This window comes from Ruditapes philippinarum, unplaced genomic scaffold, assembly GCF_026571515.1.
Source record: "Ruditapes philippinarum isolate M1 unplaced genomic scaffold, ASM2657151v2 ctg760_1_1_1_1, whole genome shotgun sequence".
NCBI classification, from domain to species: domain Eukaryota; kingdom Metazoa; phylum Mollusca; class Bivalvia; order Venerida; family Veneridae; genus Ruditapes; species Ruditapes philippinarum.
Genome location: NW_026853160.1, coordinates 32,619 through 46,700, shown reverse-complemented (window position 1 = coordinate 46,700; position 14,082 = coordinate 32,619). Strand labels below are relative to the sequence as shown.

Here is a 14,082-nt window from a genome sequence, read left to right as displayed (position 1 = left end):
TGAGAGGGATAAAGATATATTAAGCATGTCGTTTTCGGCCCGTCTGTTTTCGGTTGGAATTCCTGTAAAATTTTACAGGGAAGAACTGAATGTATGTAAACATTTCATTGGTGATTTAAAAATTACAATCTTAAATCTCGGAATATGATTGAAAAATAATTTAAATAACGCTACTAGTTTTTTGTTGACCTAAAGGTGTTTATGAAACGTACTATCTACATTCATAATCTCTTTTATTATCAAGTTAAATTTCAGATACTTTAGTTCTATCTAACAATGCCTTCTCCTACACGTTATTAGTACTATATCATCATGCATCTTCATTAAGATTATTTTACTTTGCTTGAATGATGTATTAAATTTTGTCAAACATTCACGAAACCACCACTTACAATTACCTTCGCGATCCCGTTTACTTATGTGCATGAAAATAGCGAAAAACACAAATTTATTTTTGATTACAGTTCCGACATTTAAAGGGCTGCTTAGAGCAAAGTAAAAAAAAATTTGATTACTAACTTAAATTTCACACGTAAAAAGATAAAAAGTACTTCAATTCACTCAATTTATTAATCAACAAAATAATATATCGTCTCCAGTTTGTCATTTCAATTAATTTTTTTTTTGAAAACTACACTTCCTTAAACATGTAGAACTGCTCTTGATGACATTCGGCATATTAAAGTATCTTACGAGCAAAAATTGTAATGCAGTATATAAAAGCAATGACAGTCACCAGCCCGCAGGATAAGTAAACCCAGCGTTTGTAAGACAGCCTTTCAAAAATGTTATGTTTTCCAAATTCCGTGTCGTTCATGTATAGCTAGCTATACATCTGTCAACAATTTTTAATTGTCTGTAACAATCCTAAATTTTTATTGTCTTTCTTATGAAAGGATGAGAAATTAACAAATACATGTACAAAAATTTAAAAAAAACGAAAGAAAAATGAAAATTTAAAAATGGAGGTCGCTAACATTTCAAGAGAGATAATAATATGAACTTCCTCGGAAAATAACAGAAATCAGCTCGGCATGGTGTATTTTTTTCTTCTTCTAGAACTGTTTGCTTTAATTATTAAGACAAGTAATCATTTATATTATTTATATAAAATAAATACTATCATCACTATGTAACGTTGATTTTTGAACTTTTTTTAGGTTAAGACATCGTGTATTTATAAGGAATTCGTCTGAAATTGGGGGTTACATGTACAATGTACCAATGGGGAAAACAGATATTGATATTGAAGTTAATATTAAGAAAATTTCATTTAAACTTGTATATAGGCAAAAAATAAACAGAAAATGTGTTTGTTTGTTGTGCAAGACGTTAGTCTATGTCATCTCGTGAAATTCAAAAACAGTATTCAAACAATCATCAAAAAATTACTCGATGAAATTTATATAAATGTCATCTTACACAAAAACAAATTAATATCCTTTACAAAATGTTTTTTGAACAAAAAACAGTTCTGAGGGATTTAGCATGCAAATGCATTAGTATCATGCTAATACTTTGTTCTAGAACAATCTATTTACTATCTGCTTAAAGTAATAATTATTATGTTTAAGGAATTAATGATTTTTTTCATTCTTTGGAAAAGACCAAAATGAGTTATATATCGTTAAAAGCCTTTTATAGAAGTAGCTCTAAATGAATGGGAAGTTATTTGATCTAAAAATGTATACAAATAAGTATTTTAACTTCCATTCTAAATACTAGATCACTGTATTTCGTACGTAACAGAAGCAAAAAATACTTTAAGATATTGGCCAATAAGAATCGTTTTCGACACACACAAAACAACTTTTGAGATATACAAATAAAAGCATTTCTGGGGCAAAATGGACCGTAAGATATAAATATAGATATGTCATATCATAGCGTATATCTTAAGCTTACATAGATCCGTATACATTTATTTGTGGTTTGTTTTCAAGTATGATAACCAAACTATCACCATAATTATCAATGGTATTACTGATCTTCAAGATGGACCAATTCCAAAGACTAGATTGTTCACTGCAACATTAAAAAATAACAGCAAGGGAATCATGTTATATCAGATTATATTTCAGCTAATTTTCAGGAAAAAAGCAACTTAAATAATGAAAACTTTCAAACCAAGAAAAACATTGTTAGAAAAGAAGATATTGTCAGAAAAACGTATTGTCAATTAATGATCGCTTTCATAGAATTGAATGATCCGATTTCAGTGTTAGCTCATTCTTTATTAGAAGCATAAAAAGCAAAAACAACTATTTGCAGCTATCTTTATAACCAATTGTCTTTTCTGTCTTTCTTTAAGTTAGTAAGATATTTGTTCAGACCTGATGAAATTTAAGCAATAATGATCTTTATATGGTTAAAATATATGATCGCATATATATAGTAATTGCTATTAAATAATGTTGTAGAGATTTGGTTTGAATAATCCAATGAGGCAAATTGCTGTTGATAAATTAAGCTTTTATTGTTTAAGTCGCAGCGACAATGTTAATGTTTCCGAATATTTTCCAGCTTTACTGGTGAAAAAAAGACATCGGGTGCCACTCCCTTTGTTATTTGAGGCAAGGGAGGGCACCTAATTAAAACCACTGATAGTGAGGGGAAAGTGAAATGAAGTCTAAATCTGTAACCATTCGGCCAGTAATAGACAAGGTTAGTCGATTTTATAATCATAATATAAATGAGAATCATTGTACACAACACTTGGAAGTATCAGAACATAATAAACGTAATTTTTTACCAGAAGTACAATACTATTTGACATGCTTAAAACAAGATAATCACTAAAAAAATTATTGTCGGTGAAGAAGAAAGTTTTAAGAGTAATTTACTATGAAAATGTCAAGGCTACTTATTTTCTTACCGACTAACATTTGTCATGCTTAACGAGAGCTTTGAGAGGAAATAGTTTTCACTGCTTAATGCAAAATGTATAATTTGTTTTGTGCTTCCATGCATTTTAATCTCAATACAATTTTCGAAGGGGATAAATGGTTAAATAACCGGAAATGAACTGAATTACAACTGATTATTCAGTCTATGAGAGGGATAAAGATATATTAAGCATGTTTTTATTCATTCGGAGTCCGTATGTTTTCAGTTGCACGTCCTGCAAAATTTACAAGGAAGAACTGAATACAATGTATAAATAAAAAATTCATTGATGATTTAAAAATGTCAATCTCAAATTTCGGAATCTGATTGGCCATTGAAAAGAAAGTAAGATAAATCTCAGATACTTAAGTTCTATCTAACCATGCCTTCTCCTTCACATTATAAGTTCTATATTATCATGCTTGAATGATGTATTAAATTTTTTGTCAAACATTAACGACACCACCACTTACAGTTATGTCCACGATCCATGTGCATGTAAATAGCAAAAAGCACACACACAAGTAAACAAACTTATCCGGTACATGTATTATCAGTTATTTATGAAAACGGATAAAAAGTTGATAATTGTCATGTCAAAAATTATCAACTTTGCATCTATTGACAAGTATCTTACATATTACTGAAGTATTTATATAACTGACTGCTAACGATTGAATGGTTTATTTATGTTATGTCAGCCTTTGAATAGTTTTCAAATTGTAAAATTACATAAAAGTTTCATCAGTTAAGCTAATAATTTCAATTGTTAATATGGCTTTCTCTTATTTTTCCTAGCCTTTCTTGTAGAAAGACTCCTTTACTACTAAATCTGTATTGCTCAAGGACAGTGACAATGAAAGGCTCATTATTCCTCAGAAATGATTTTATTTTCGTTTGTCAGAAGCTTTTCATTGTTTGTGTCCTGTTAAAGTTTCCAAAAGGTTATTCATTGGCCAATTATCAGAACCATCTTTTGCTTCTGTTGCATTTCGACAATTCATGAAAATACAGTGATTACGTAAAGTATTTTGAATAAATTGTCAAAATACTGCTTTGTTTACGTTTCGCTACTGTAACGATAAATAATTGTACATTCAGCGCTACTTTCCTAAGCCTCTAAATTACTCTAAACAATTATTTACACGCTATAAAACTAATGTTGGCCTTTTCTTAAGAAAGAAACATTCATTCATTTCTGAGGTATAATGTGCCGTTAAGTTGAATTTAATCGTTGTCTGTTCCTTATCGCGCCAATGCATATTCATTGAAATTCTATGTCGCGGACTTTTTATAGTTGCTAAAAGAAATTTGCTAGGTGTTATGCTGCATTTTCGAAGAAGAAATTATTGAACGTTGAAGGAATTTTTTTTTAAATAGAATTGTTTTAAACATTACAAAATGACTTAAAATAAGAAAATATAAAATGGTATTGGTAGTGTTGATTTTGTTTCATCTGCCTCTCAAAGTGGCCTTAATCAGAAAAGAACGCACTTTAAGAAGCAGATAACTCGAAATCTCGAGAAGTAGCTTTGCGTCCTCCACATTATTTGATCAATCAGTTTAAATTTACCTCATTTGCCTTTGATAAAAAATGCTGAAATTTCTTATATTGTGCCTTAAACGGTACCTTATTGTTGAGTTTGATTTTATTTAATGACTTTAACCAAATCTAATAATCTATAATTGCTTTGTTTTGAAGAAGTAAGATTTAAATTAAATGTTATATGAACTTTCATTCAATGAATACAAACGAGATAAATGATTGAGTCAGAAAATGTTTCTGTTTTGAAAAAAGTGCAAAAGAGCCACCACACAAAAGAATAGTTACTATATTACCGCTGACTGATGTGGCGAAATTGTTTATAATGTATTTATGAATAAAATCTTAATTCTTATAAGAGACTAAAATTTCTGACTCTCAACAATATTATTGTAAGGTCCTGTTTCACAATACACATGACCAAGTTTCATATAATGAGACAAGTACTGGGTAGTTCCAGAAAACAGAGTCGAAAGTGATTCAAATAATCTTTTGATTTTCTTATCAAAAAAAATATGAAATAAGTATCTATAAAACGAAATAAGATTGGGAACTACAAAAGTCAAGTTTGTAACAATTAGAATCTTTTACAGCCGATTTTCATAGTTCATATCAATTTGATTAAGTAAATTGAAAGCAATACATCGAACAGTTAAGGTAATAAGTTCAATGTACAAAAATCTTTTAATAGACTAAGAATAATTATTTCATTCCCTGTGTATTTATAATCTGTTTCTAAAATAAATTAGGACTAAAATGCGTAGAAGCACACTTTGATATTTTTCGCTGATTTAACTAGCTTAACCCAATCATTTATGCATGTTGCATGAAGCAGTGACAGCAATTTCCTGTAAACCGCTCTATGTAAGCCTGACAAATGTGTGACGGTAGAGCAATAAATCTCTTGGATTTTTATAATAAGATTCTTAAGATTGTTTTTTGTTTTATTTTAAGTTGTTTGTTTGATCAATTTGTTTTGTCTTTATACACCACTTGGTTTTCTATACATTTTTTTTCTCAAAGTCAAAAGTAATTTTCATAACCCTCTTCAAAGGAGAGTCATTTTTACTTAACAATAATGAAAATTAAATTATAAGTAAAGCTAATATTGTATTGCATTGATTCTTGTAGTCAGGTCAAAGACGAGATAAGTTTATTACAAAAGAGGGAAACGAAAGTCTGTAACGGCAACATTGAAATTGTTGCAGACTCGGTTTAATTGAGCCTCTACAAGGACGGTAGACAACCGTTCACGAGAAACTTTGAATTTAGAAACATCCACAGATGTGTTAATGCGGCGGTTGTCGTAGAAAATTCAATGGGACACGTAAGTGCCATTAAATGAAAAGCGGGATATGCCCCCCACAGGGCAAGAATGCATGTGCCATAATTGAGAAAACAACGGGCGGAACTAGCAACATGGAATTTTGAAAGGAAATAAGAGGTTGTAAAGTCTGACAATTATGTTTAGATAATAAAACTACAGGGGTCGCAATAGCATTTATTTCTTTGCAAATTTCGCGATGAGTCACGCTTTGTGCATAAAGTAGAAGAAAGAAGAGAATCCTGCTTGTTTTCAACGCGATTTCTCCGTGCGCAGCTTTTAACTGTCCCGCGCATCAGTCGAATAAATCATTTTCGATTACTGTGAGAAGCAACAGAGTGTATTCGCTGAGCTGCAAAGGGAGCGCAGCAGGTTTTATGCAAGCACAAGTATTAATTCAAAAAAACAGATTTGCACTAAAAAATAAAATCGCAGTGTCTGTATGATGAGACACAAAGAATTGCTTTTATTCAACTTAAAGTTGTCTGTTAAGTGTATAGTGGCTATGCTTATTAAAATATATCCAACTTCTTCAGTATCAGTATGAATTAAGTCAAAATATAATCCTGATTCATTACAGATTATTTTTTACAATATTACTCAGAGACAAAATCAAAGATTTCAGATTTCCTAATCTATATCTAAAAAAGAGAAGGTAATAACATTTAAAGTGAAAATAAAATTAAATTGTTTTGTCTTTTCGATGAGGAATTCGATATTGATCATTATGGCTACATTGATGTTATTCGTTTTTCTTTCATGAGCAAACTCAAATTTTACCTTATTGAAAACAACTCTTGTCTTGCCTGATGTCTGCAAAATATATTCTCATTATGTCAACAACAGTAAACAGTAGTGAATACGCCATAACTTGCATTGAAAATTATATTTTCAAAATGTATGGTTATAATAAGTAAATTGGATAAAATACAAATGACCATTTATGCTGTCAAGAAAAAAGTACGCACGGAGAATGGTCGCATTTCTTGAGCGCCTAATGAGAATTTTGATACATATTGATAGAGGTTTCAGATTTAAATGTTTTTAATTTCAAAGTGATTCATAAATTATGTTTATAAATTGCGAACTGTTCACAAACAAGAAATAACTGCATTATTAGACCAATCAATTATAACAACATTTCAGGTTATTATCTTGTTACATACGATATATATTTATTTTTTCATACAATTGTTTAATATCTCAAATAATGTACAATGTCATACATAAATATTAAACCTCAAATAATCATACATTAAGCATTGCCACGTCTTGCCAACTGACATAGTGGGTAAAAATCACCCTTGTCTGAGAAATTAGAGCAAGGTTCTCAAACCATTTTTAATTTGAAGAAAAGTTATAATTTAACTGGTACATATTTCTTTCGCTCCATGAGTGTTGTTTGTTGAAAACTGTTGTCATTGCTTAATTGAAAATGTGCTTCTCCAAGCTACAACACTACCACTTTTAATAGCTACCCGATGAAATAGTTTTCAATTTTTATATAAAAAAAGAACAAATAACAAACAAAACCAAACCGCAAAGCCACTATATATTCAGAAAAACATATAAACAATAAATTTAAGAAGAAAAGAATCACAATAAAAAAGATACATTCATTTAACGTTTTATACTAAACAACACAAGAGATGTTTGATCATTTGAAAACAATAAGATCATGTCAAGTGTAAATGTATTATAGTTTATGTTTTGTCATAATCCTGAAAAAAATCCTGATTAAAATTAATCAACAATAACTTGAATTGATTCTTACTTTACTTTATTTTTCGAAAGCATTTTTCTTATACGAGTACATATAAATAAAACCAAAAAAGGTTCACATGCAAATGAGTGTTTTTTATTTTGAATGAATATTTCATGCGCTAACAAATTACAGTAATAGCTCATAAATATCTGAAAACTAAGTGATCCCTCGGAAGATCTTTAGTAATTTGTAAAATCAAAACCGAGGTAAACAGAATTCCTACAGAACACTCAAAAACGGTAAAATTTAAAATGTTCCGGGCTCGGTTTGATTTAACCTGTTCATGTACGGTTCTGGGAAATTCAAATGGTTCATGTCCCCCTTGCACCCGATTTAAAAATGAAAATTTCCAAAGGTTAGTAATTGGATCAACATCTGGTCAAATAATGTGAAAGTTCAATTATATGTTTGAAACAGTGATTCTAGTCCAAATTTAACATATCTGTAGATGTAAATAGAAAATGTAGGTCAAATGATGAAAATCTAGGTCAACTGATATTCAAGTTGGCATCTGCAAATGTGCATCTAATCCAAACTTTATAGTTGTAGCATAACAATTTTGACCCATGAGTGGGCTATTGCTTGAACAAACTTAATAGATACCTACTAAGAAAACGTGCACACCAAATATCTATGCACTAGTCCTTGTGGTTCTCTAGAAGAAGATTTCTTGCTGATGCAATAGCAAATAGAGTTCAGTATGGAATGGAATTCATTTAATAGATTTGAAGAAATGTTGAAAAAAAGACAAAAAGAAAGAAAATCCTTCTTAGATTTAACAACATTGATCCAAGGATTGGATTGGAGAGATGTTGTTTGAAACACAAATTGACGCACAACGACGGACACTAGAGACCCCCTGCCATAATAATATCTCATCTTCGGTTGCGTTGAACTAAAAATCATAAAAATGAAGTTGCATTGTCTTTGTACAACACTTGGATTTCCATACATTTTTTTCTTTTAAATTATCCATTTTTATAACAAATTTGTGTAGTTTTAATGTAGTCAGAACGGATCTATTAATACAATGAAAATGAGAGCGAACGGCCCAAAAAAAACTTTAAAATTAAAGTACATCAAAAGGCTTTTTTTGTTTTTGTTGTGGAACAATGAGCTCAAAAGATTCGATTTGTAAAGCAATCTCTGAAAGAGATCTGTAATGTGAAAATCTCTGCTATTGCTAATTCCTCGTTCTTTTTTGGCGTTTTTGTGTTATTTTTCTTTTTCAATAGTTCGTTTTGGTATTGATTCTTTTGGCAAGGTTAGAAAGGTTGTTTTGACTTAAAGAGCAATAAATGAAGATTAGAATACATTTGTTTCTTTTAATTATATTATTTTGCCTAAAGATTTAAAATAAATATATATTAGAAATGGAGATTTAAAGATCTCAAAATGAATGCATGAAAATGTTTGATATTGATACATGAATTAAATATAGCCATCTAAAAAGAAGAATCTTATTAACTCGAATTAGAACACTTTCTAATGTTATAAAGATAAAAGTGTTGTTTTTTTAATTTGTAAACCTCTGTTAAAAAGCAGCCAAGCAGATGCAGTTTAAAAGTCAAATTATCTTAAATCAAAAGCTTTATTGTTATATTAAATTACAATGAAATACGAAAAGGTTTAAAGATTAAATTAAGCATTTGCTGAAATCATTAACAGAATCGCAACTTGAATTCCTGAAAGTGTCGGATGGAGAATTGAATCAATTGATAGACATTACATAGATAGATGAAGATACTCTCCGGAAGCTGCTTTTATCCGCATTGAACTGCCATCATTTTTAAGTAATAAGAAGAAAGGATTTATTCATATAACAAATGACGATTATGGATGTGACTATATACGAATATAAATTGAAAGCAGAAACACGAAATCATGTAATCAAATACGTGAACAGTATTTTTTTAAGTTGTTTGTATTTGCATTACAATTATTTACTTTCAAAACATCCTCTAGTTATCTATGTTCTTTCACTTTCATCGAAATCCAATGTTTGTTCGAGAAATAGGATTGAAATTGACATTAAAGGGATTAATAAACGGTTCTCAAAAGAGAATAAAACCTTATCATGTAACGTGACTCAAAGTCGTTTAATGTACAACGATAAGTTCTATTGCTCATAACTTGAGTATCCCCCTGTCACCTTGTCTGCGTTAAACATTAGCATCAGAAGCAAAATTAGAGTGATGAGTATGGTGAAGATGACTATGCCCAAAAAGAAAACATAATCCATCGCATCTGTAATATCCTTCCACTTCAGATCAGGGTTAAACTCCTCATCTGAATAAGAAGATATGATATCTTGTTTGGACGAAGCAACTTTCGACTCTACACGATTTACACGTTTTTTGCATGACTTACATCGAAGGTACATGACAATGCCATAGAATTTTCTATAATATTTGCCAATCGGATGATTGCCTTCGTCTCTACTGACCATTCTAGCTTCAATAATAGTAAGTATCACGGCCAGTGTACTTAGGGACACCATAATAATAAGCCAAACAGCCAAGTGTGATGCTGTGTCCGAATTCTTTGGAAATTCAGCAGCTACAAGTGTAAGATAAACAACAAGAGACAAAAACACAGTAATGCCGTACGAAGCTCTCTCTCCCGATGATAAAGGTAAAACGAATGTAAATAAATTCAGGATGGACAGTAGTATTACCGGCAGTATCATATTGAATACGTAAAATCGCGGTTTCCTCTCCAGTGTTAACGTGTAAGTTATCGAGGCTATTATATCATTATCGACTTCGAACGTAGATTTCACAAGGTTCCATGTTGAACTCTCGGAATAATCGCTTTTTATTATTCCAGAATGTGAAAGCAGATTAACATCATCTTTCGTGTAACTCCATGTGATTAACTTAATGGTGCATTCTTGGGTGTCATACGGGTAATATGTAATATCAACAGAACAGGTTGACTTCATGACCTGAAACCAAAAAGAATATTCTATTTGTATCATATTTCTAAATGTATAAGGTTCATAATCCGTAGAAAAAATGCTATTTCATCTATGATTTAATGCCATTGTAAAACGTAGCAACAGTTTCTTCATGGCATAAACTGCATTCCATTTACAGTTTTTCAAAAAAGTTGACTTTTAACAAACGTTTGTTCCTGTTAATATAAAGGGCATAGTTAATTCACGATCACCAGTTAATATATTTGCAAGTAATGTGATTTTTATTCAAATATAGATTCTATTTTATTCCAGGTAATAAAACAACATTCTATGTTTCCTATATCTATGCCGTGTAAGTATAATATTGTGTTATTTAAACCAATCATTTTATAAAGCATACATTACAGTAAAGAAAACATAACATGACTGTTCTAATGATATTAGGCAGTTTGTCAAATACCGTGAACTCTATATGCTAAAGTAATTTCTTATAGCTTTGTCTTTAAAATGAATGTTGTGCTGGATTTTATGTGTGTTTTCTATTAAAATAACAAGTTATGTATTAGTTTTAATTAGAAAATCACAAACGTTTGTACAATATGCATGTATCAAAATATTTATAGAATTTCTAATTTTTTAAATCTAATAATTATGATCGTAATGAGTTTATTATTCTTTATGCGATACCAACTAGATTTGCACTTGGAAATTCTAAATGATGCGATCATTTTACTGCAGAAAGTACTTTATTTTTGAAAACTTATTTCGTCACTTATTTTAAAGATAAAACTGTAATAAAAATTATAATACTTAAATTCCCGACACTTAATGTTACTTGAATGCATTTGATATATGTAAGAATTAAAAGAATACTTGAAATGGATCCCAGTAGACTGTACCATCATTTTCTACAATAACGTTCTGGTAGGAGGAACCTAGGCCAGTAAAAGTTGAAAATGAATTTCTCAGAGATATGTCCGGCTTCCATATATCATCTTGGGGCTAAAAACAAATATATTGCTTTCATTTGATATACATATAATTTCTATATCAAAATGTTACGATTAGTACACTCAGATAAAACACAATTGATACAATGTTTGCTAAATATGATAACAATTGAGACCAAAGATCACCAAGCTACACTTACTATGGCTGTTTTTTATTTTTGTTTGTTTGTTGTTTTTTTTTCAGGAGGTAAAACTTTGCAAAGAAAACAACTTTAATCTAAATAAATAATTTTTCAAATACAAAACAAAGTTCAACATACTACAAACATCATTGCAACGCCATTATATTGAGACGTTTGCCAAACCAGGCTTCTGTCTTTCCAAAGTATTCTTAAATATCCAGCAGTTGTTAGACTCTCCTCTTGTTCATCAAAGCTGATGATTGCTGTAAAAATAAGTAAAAACTCATTGTCAGTTTTTATTTATAAGGTGTCAAAATTGTTTATTTTTATGTCCACATTTGATCATTCGATGTAAAAAATCATTGTTATGCTTGTTTTATTTTGCCATGTTGTTTTCCTTCCCCTTGGAACTATTATATGAGTTTCAATTATTCCAAAAAAAGTGTCTTCTTTTATGTTTTTGTAATATGCTGGAGAAAATGTGCTTTTGACTGAATCATATACTATCAATAAATGTTCTGTGACGCGTACAATTAATATTTTGTATAAGGAAAAGTATATACCAAACTTTGACTTTATTGCTTAATAACATCACTGTTTGGAGTTCAAATGCGGGGAATTATATATATAATGATGCGCATCCGAACGACAAACAGTGATTTTATCAATCAATATAATCACCGATTTAGATATATTATTTCGATTCTAACACGACCTCAACAAATAATGCTGCCATACCTGATATTAAGCTAATTTTGATATTAAGCTAATTTGTGAAAGATTTGTTTCCGTTGTTATTGTCAGCGCGTCACATTTTACTGGTTAAGTCACGTGTATAATGATTACGTCACATGTCTAAATATAGAACGTCTAACAGTGATTTTATAGCATAATAACACAAACTTTTTGTTCTTCTATGTTCAATAGGAAAAAATGCGGGTGGTGTTAGAATTGATTATTAGAATCTAGTAAGATTGTTATAAACTACATAGCAAAACACGTCTTCTTTGACTTCGGCACCAAAACGCATGGAACATATGTTATTTTGTACAAATAATAAAATATTGGGTTAGCTTAAACGCATCATTTTAAAAGCTTATATATTTTATAGTATTATTTTAGCATAAAAATTAAAGGAATAAATAAAACATAAAGCATATAAATCAAAATAATTAGAGAATTGTCCCAAAAGTTCGCACGATACTGCTTTTAGATAAAAAGAAATCTGCATAATTTGTTCAAATGTATACATTTGTAATTGCAATAATTTCTCTTTTACACGGTGACACAAGTTACATCATCATTTTGACGTCAACGTGACGACAACGTGATACTATGACATTCTAAATCGACATAAAGGCTAAAATATCATTTATTTCTTCCTTGATCGGTAGATCAGGCACCAGTTTGCATCCCAAAATTGTCTGTCAATATTCAGTCTGGAGATTGTTTGCTAAATATTTTCGTTTGTCTGTCTCTTTCTAGTAAAACCTTAACTGGCATGTCAAAGCATTTTCTCACCCCCCCCCCAGCCTGCATGACACCTTTTTACTTTTCATAAACGTCTGTGATTTGCAAAAAGGTACCTTTCCCGTTTATTTTATTGTCTTATTTGATGAGATTTAAAGAGTTACGCATACGTTTGTGATATTTTGCTTTTGTTTATGTAAAATTACGTCATTTTTGCTTTTCTTCTTGGAACCTGATTTGGTAAATCACACGTGCTATAAGGACATGTCGATGTATGATGGCAAAATTTGAATGTTCGTTATTAAAAACACGCGATCATGCTAGGTTATTGAAATTATATCGATATACATTTGAAATAGGAGCAATATCTGTCGGCGAAAATCATCAAAATTTGATTGGTGAAATTTCGGTTATTGGAATATCAGTTTAGAAAGACATTTCAAAAGAATGCAATTTTGTAAGAGTTTCCAATTGTTAATGCATATGTATTATTAAAATTAAATATGTGCGTATAAAATTTCTCATAATGGAACATAAATGCGAACTTTTGGGACGATCCCCGTCGTAAAAATATGTGCGTCTGTGCTTTGTAACAAAGACATTTAGAGGAAAATCTGTAGGTGAAATACTTACATGACAGATAAAATGTCAAAGAAACATTTAGAACTTCAGACACTGTTTCTACAGGTCGAACTTTTTTATTGTAGGTGCCCATTAAGTCATTTATGAGTGTTTTCGTGTCATTATACGACTGTGCCGTGGTGCTGCAGCACAGCATAGACAGTATCGCAAAGGCTTGAAGAAGATTTGGAGTCATTGTGGTTGATAAAGTTGCCTGGACTACAAAGAAAAATAATTCAAGTATCATGAAATTGTGTCCGTACTTAAAGCAAAAATCACATGAGAATAAAAGGGAGAAGGTATGTATGATAAAAGAACAAGCGATGCTCTTTATTTTACTACTTTATTCAACTTAATAGGTTATCTATAGAATTCAATTTTTTACACACATCAATAACCTGACAATTGTGTTAATTTTCCA

General features: G+C 30.3%; 1 protein-coding gene across 1 annotated transcript; it reads right to left on the bottom strand.

Annotated features, from left to right (window-relative positions):
• Window positions 1-8,850: 8,850 nt before the first annotated feature.
• On the bottom strand, window positions 8,851-13,874 carry LOC132735538 (acetylcholine receptor subunit beta-like 1). The gene is made up of 4 exons (XM_060722495.1): window positions 13,674-13,874; window positions 11,709-11,833; window positions 11,312-11,440; window positions 8,851-10,465 (listed from the first exon to the last, which is right to left on the bottom strand). The coding sequence occupies exons 1-4, from the start codon at window positions 13,855-13,857 to the stop codon at window positions 9,638-9,640; spliced, it is 1,266 nt and encodes a 421-aa protein (XP_060578478.1). The 5' UTR covers window positions 13,858-13,874; the 3' UTR covers window positions 8,851-9,637.
• Between the last annotated feature and the right edge of the window lie 208 nt (window positions 13,875-14,082).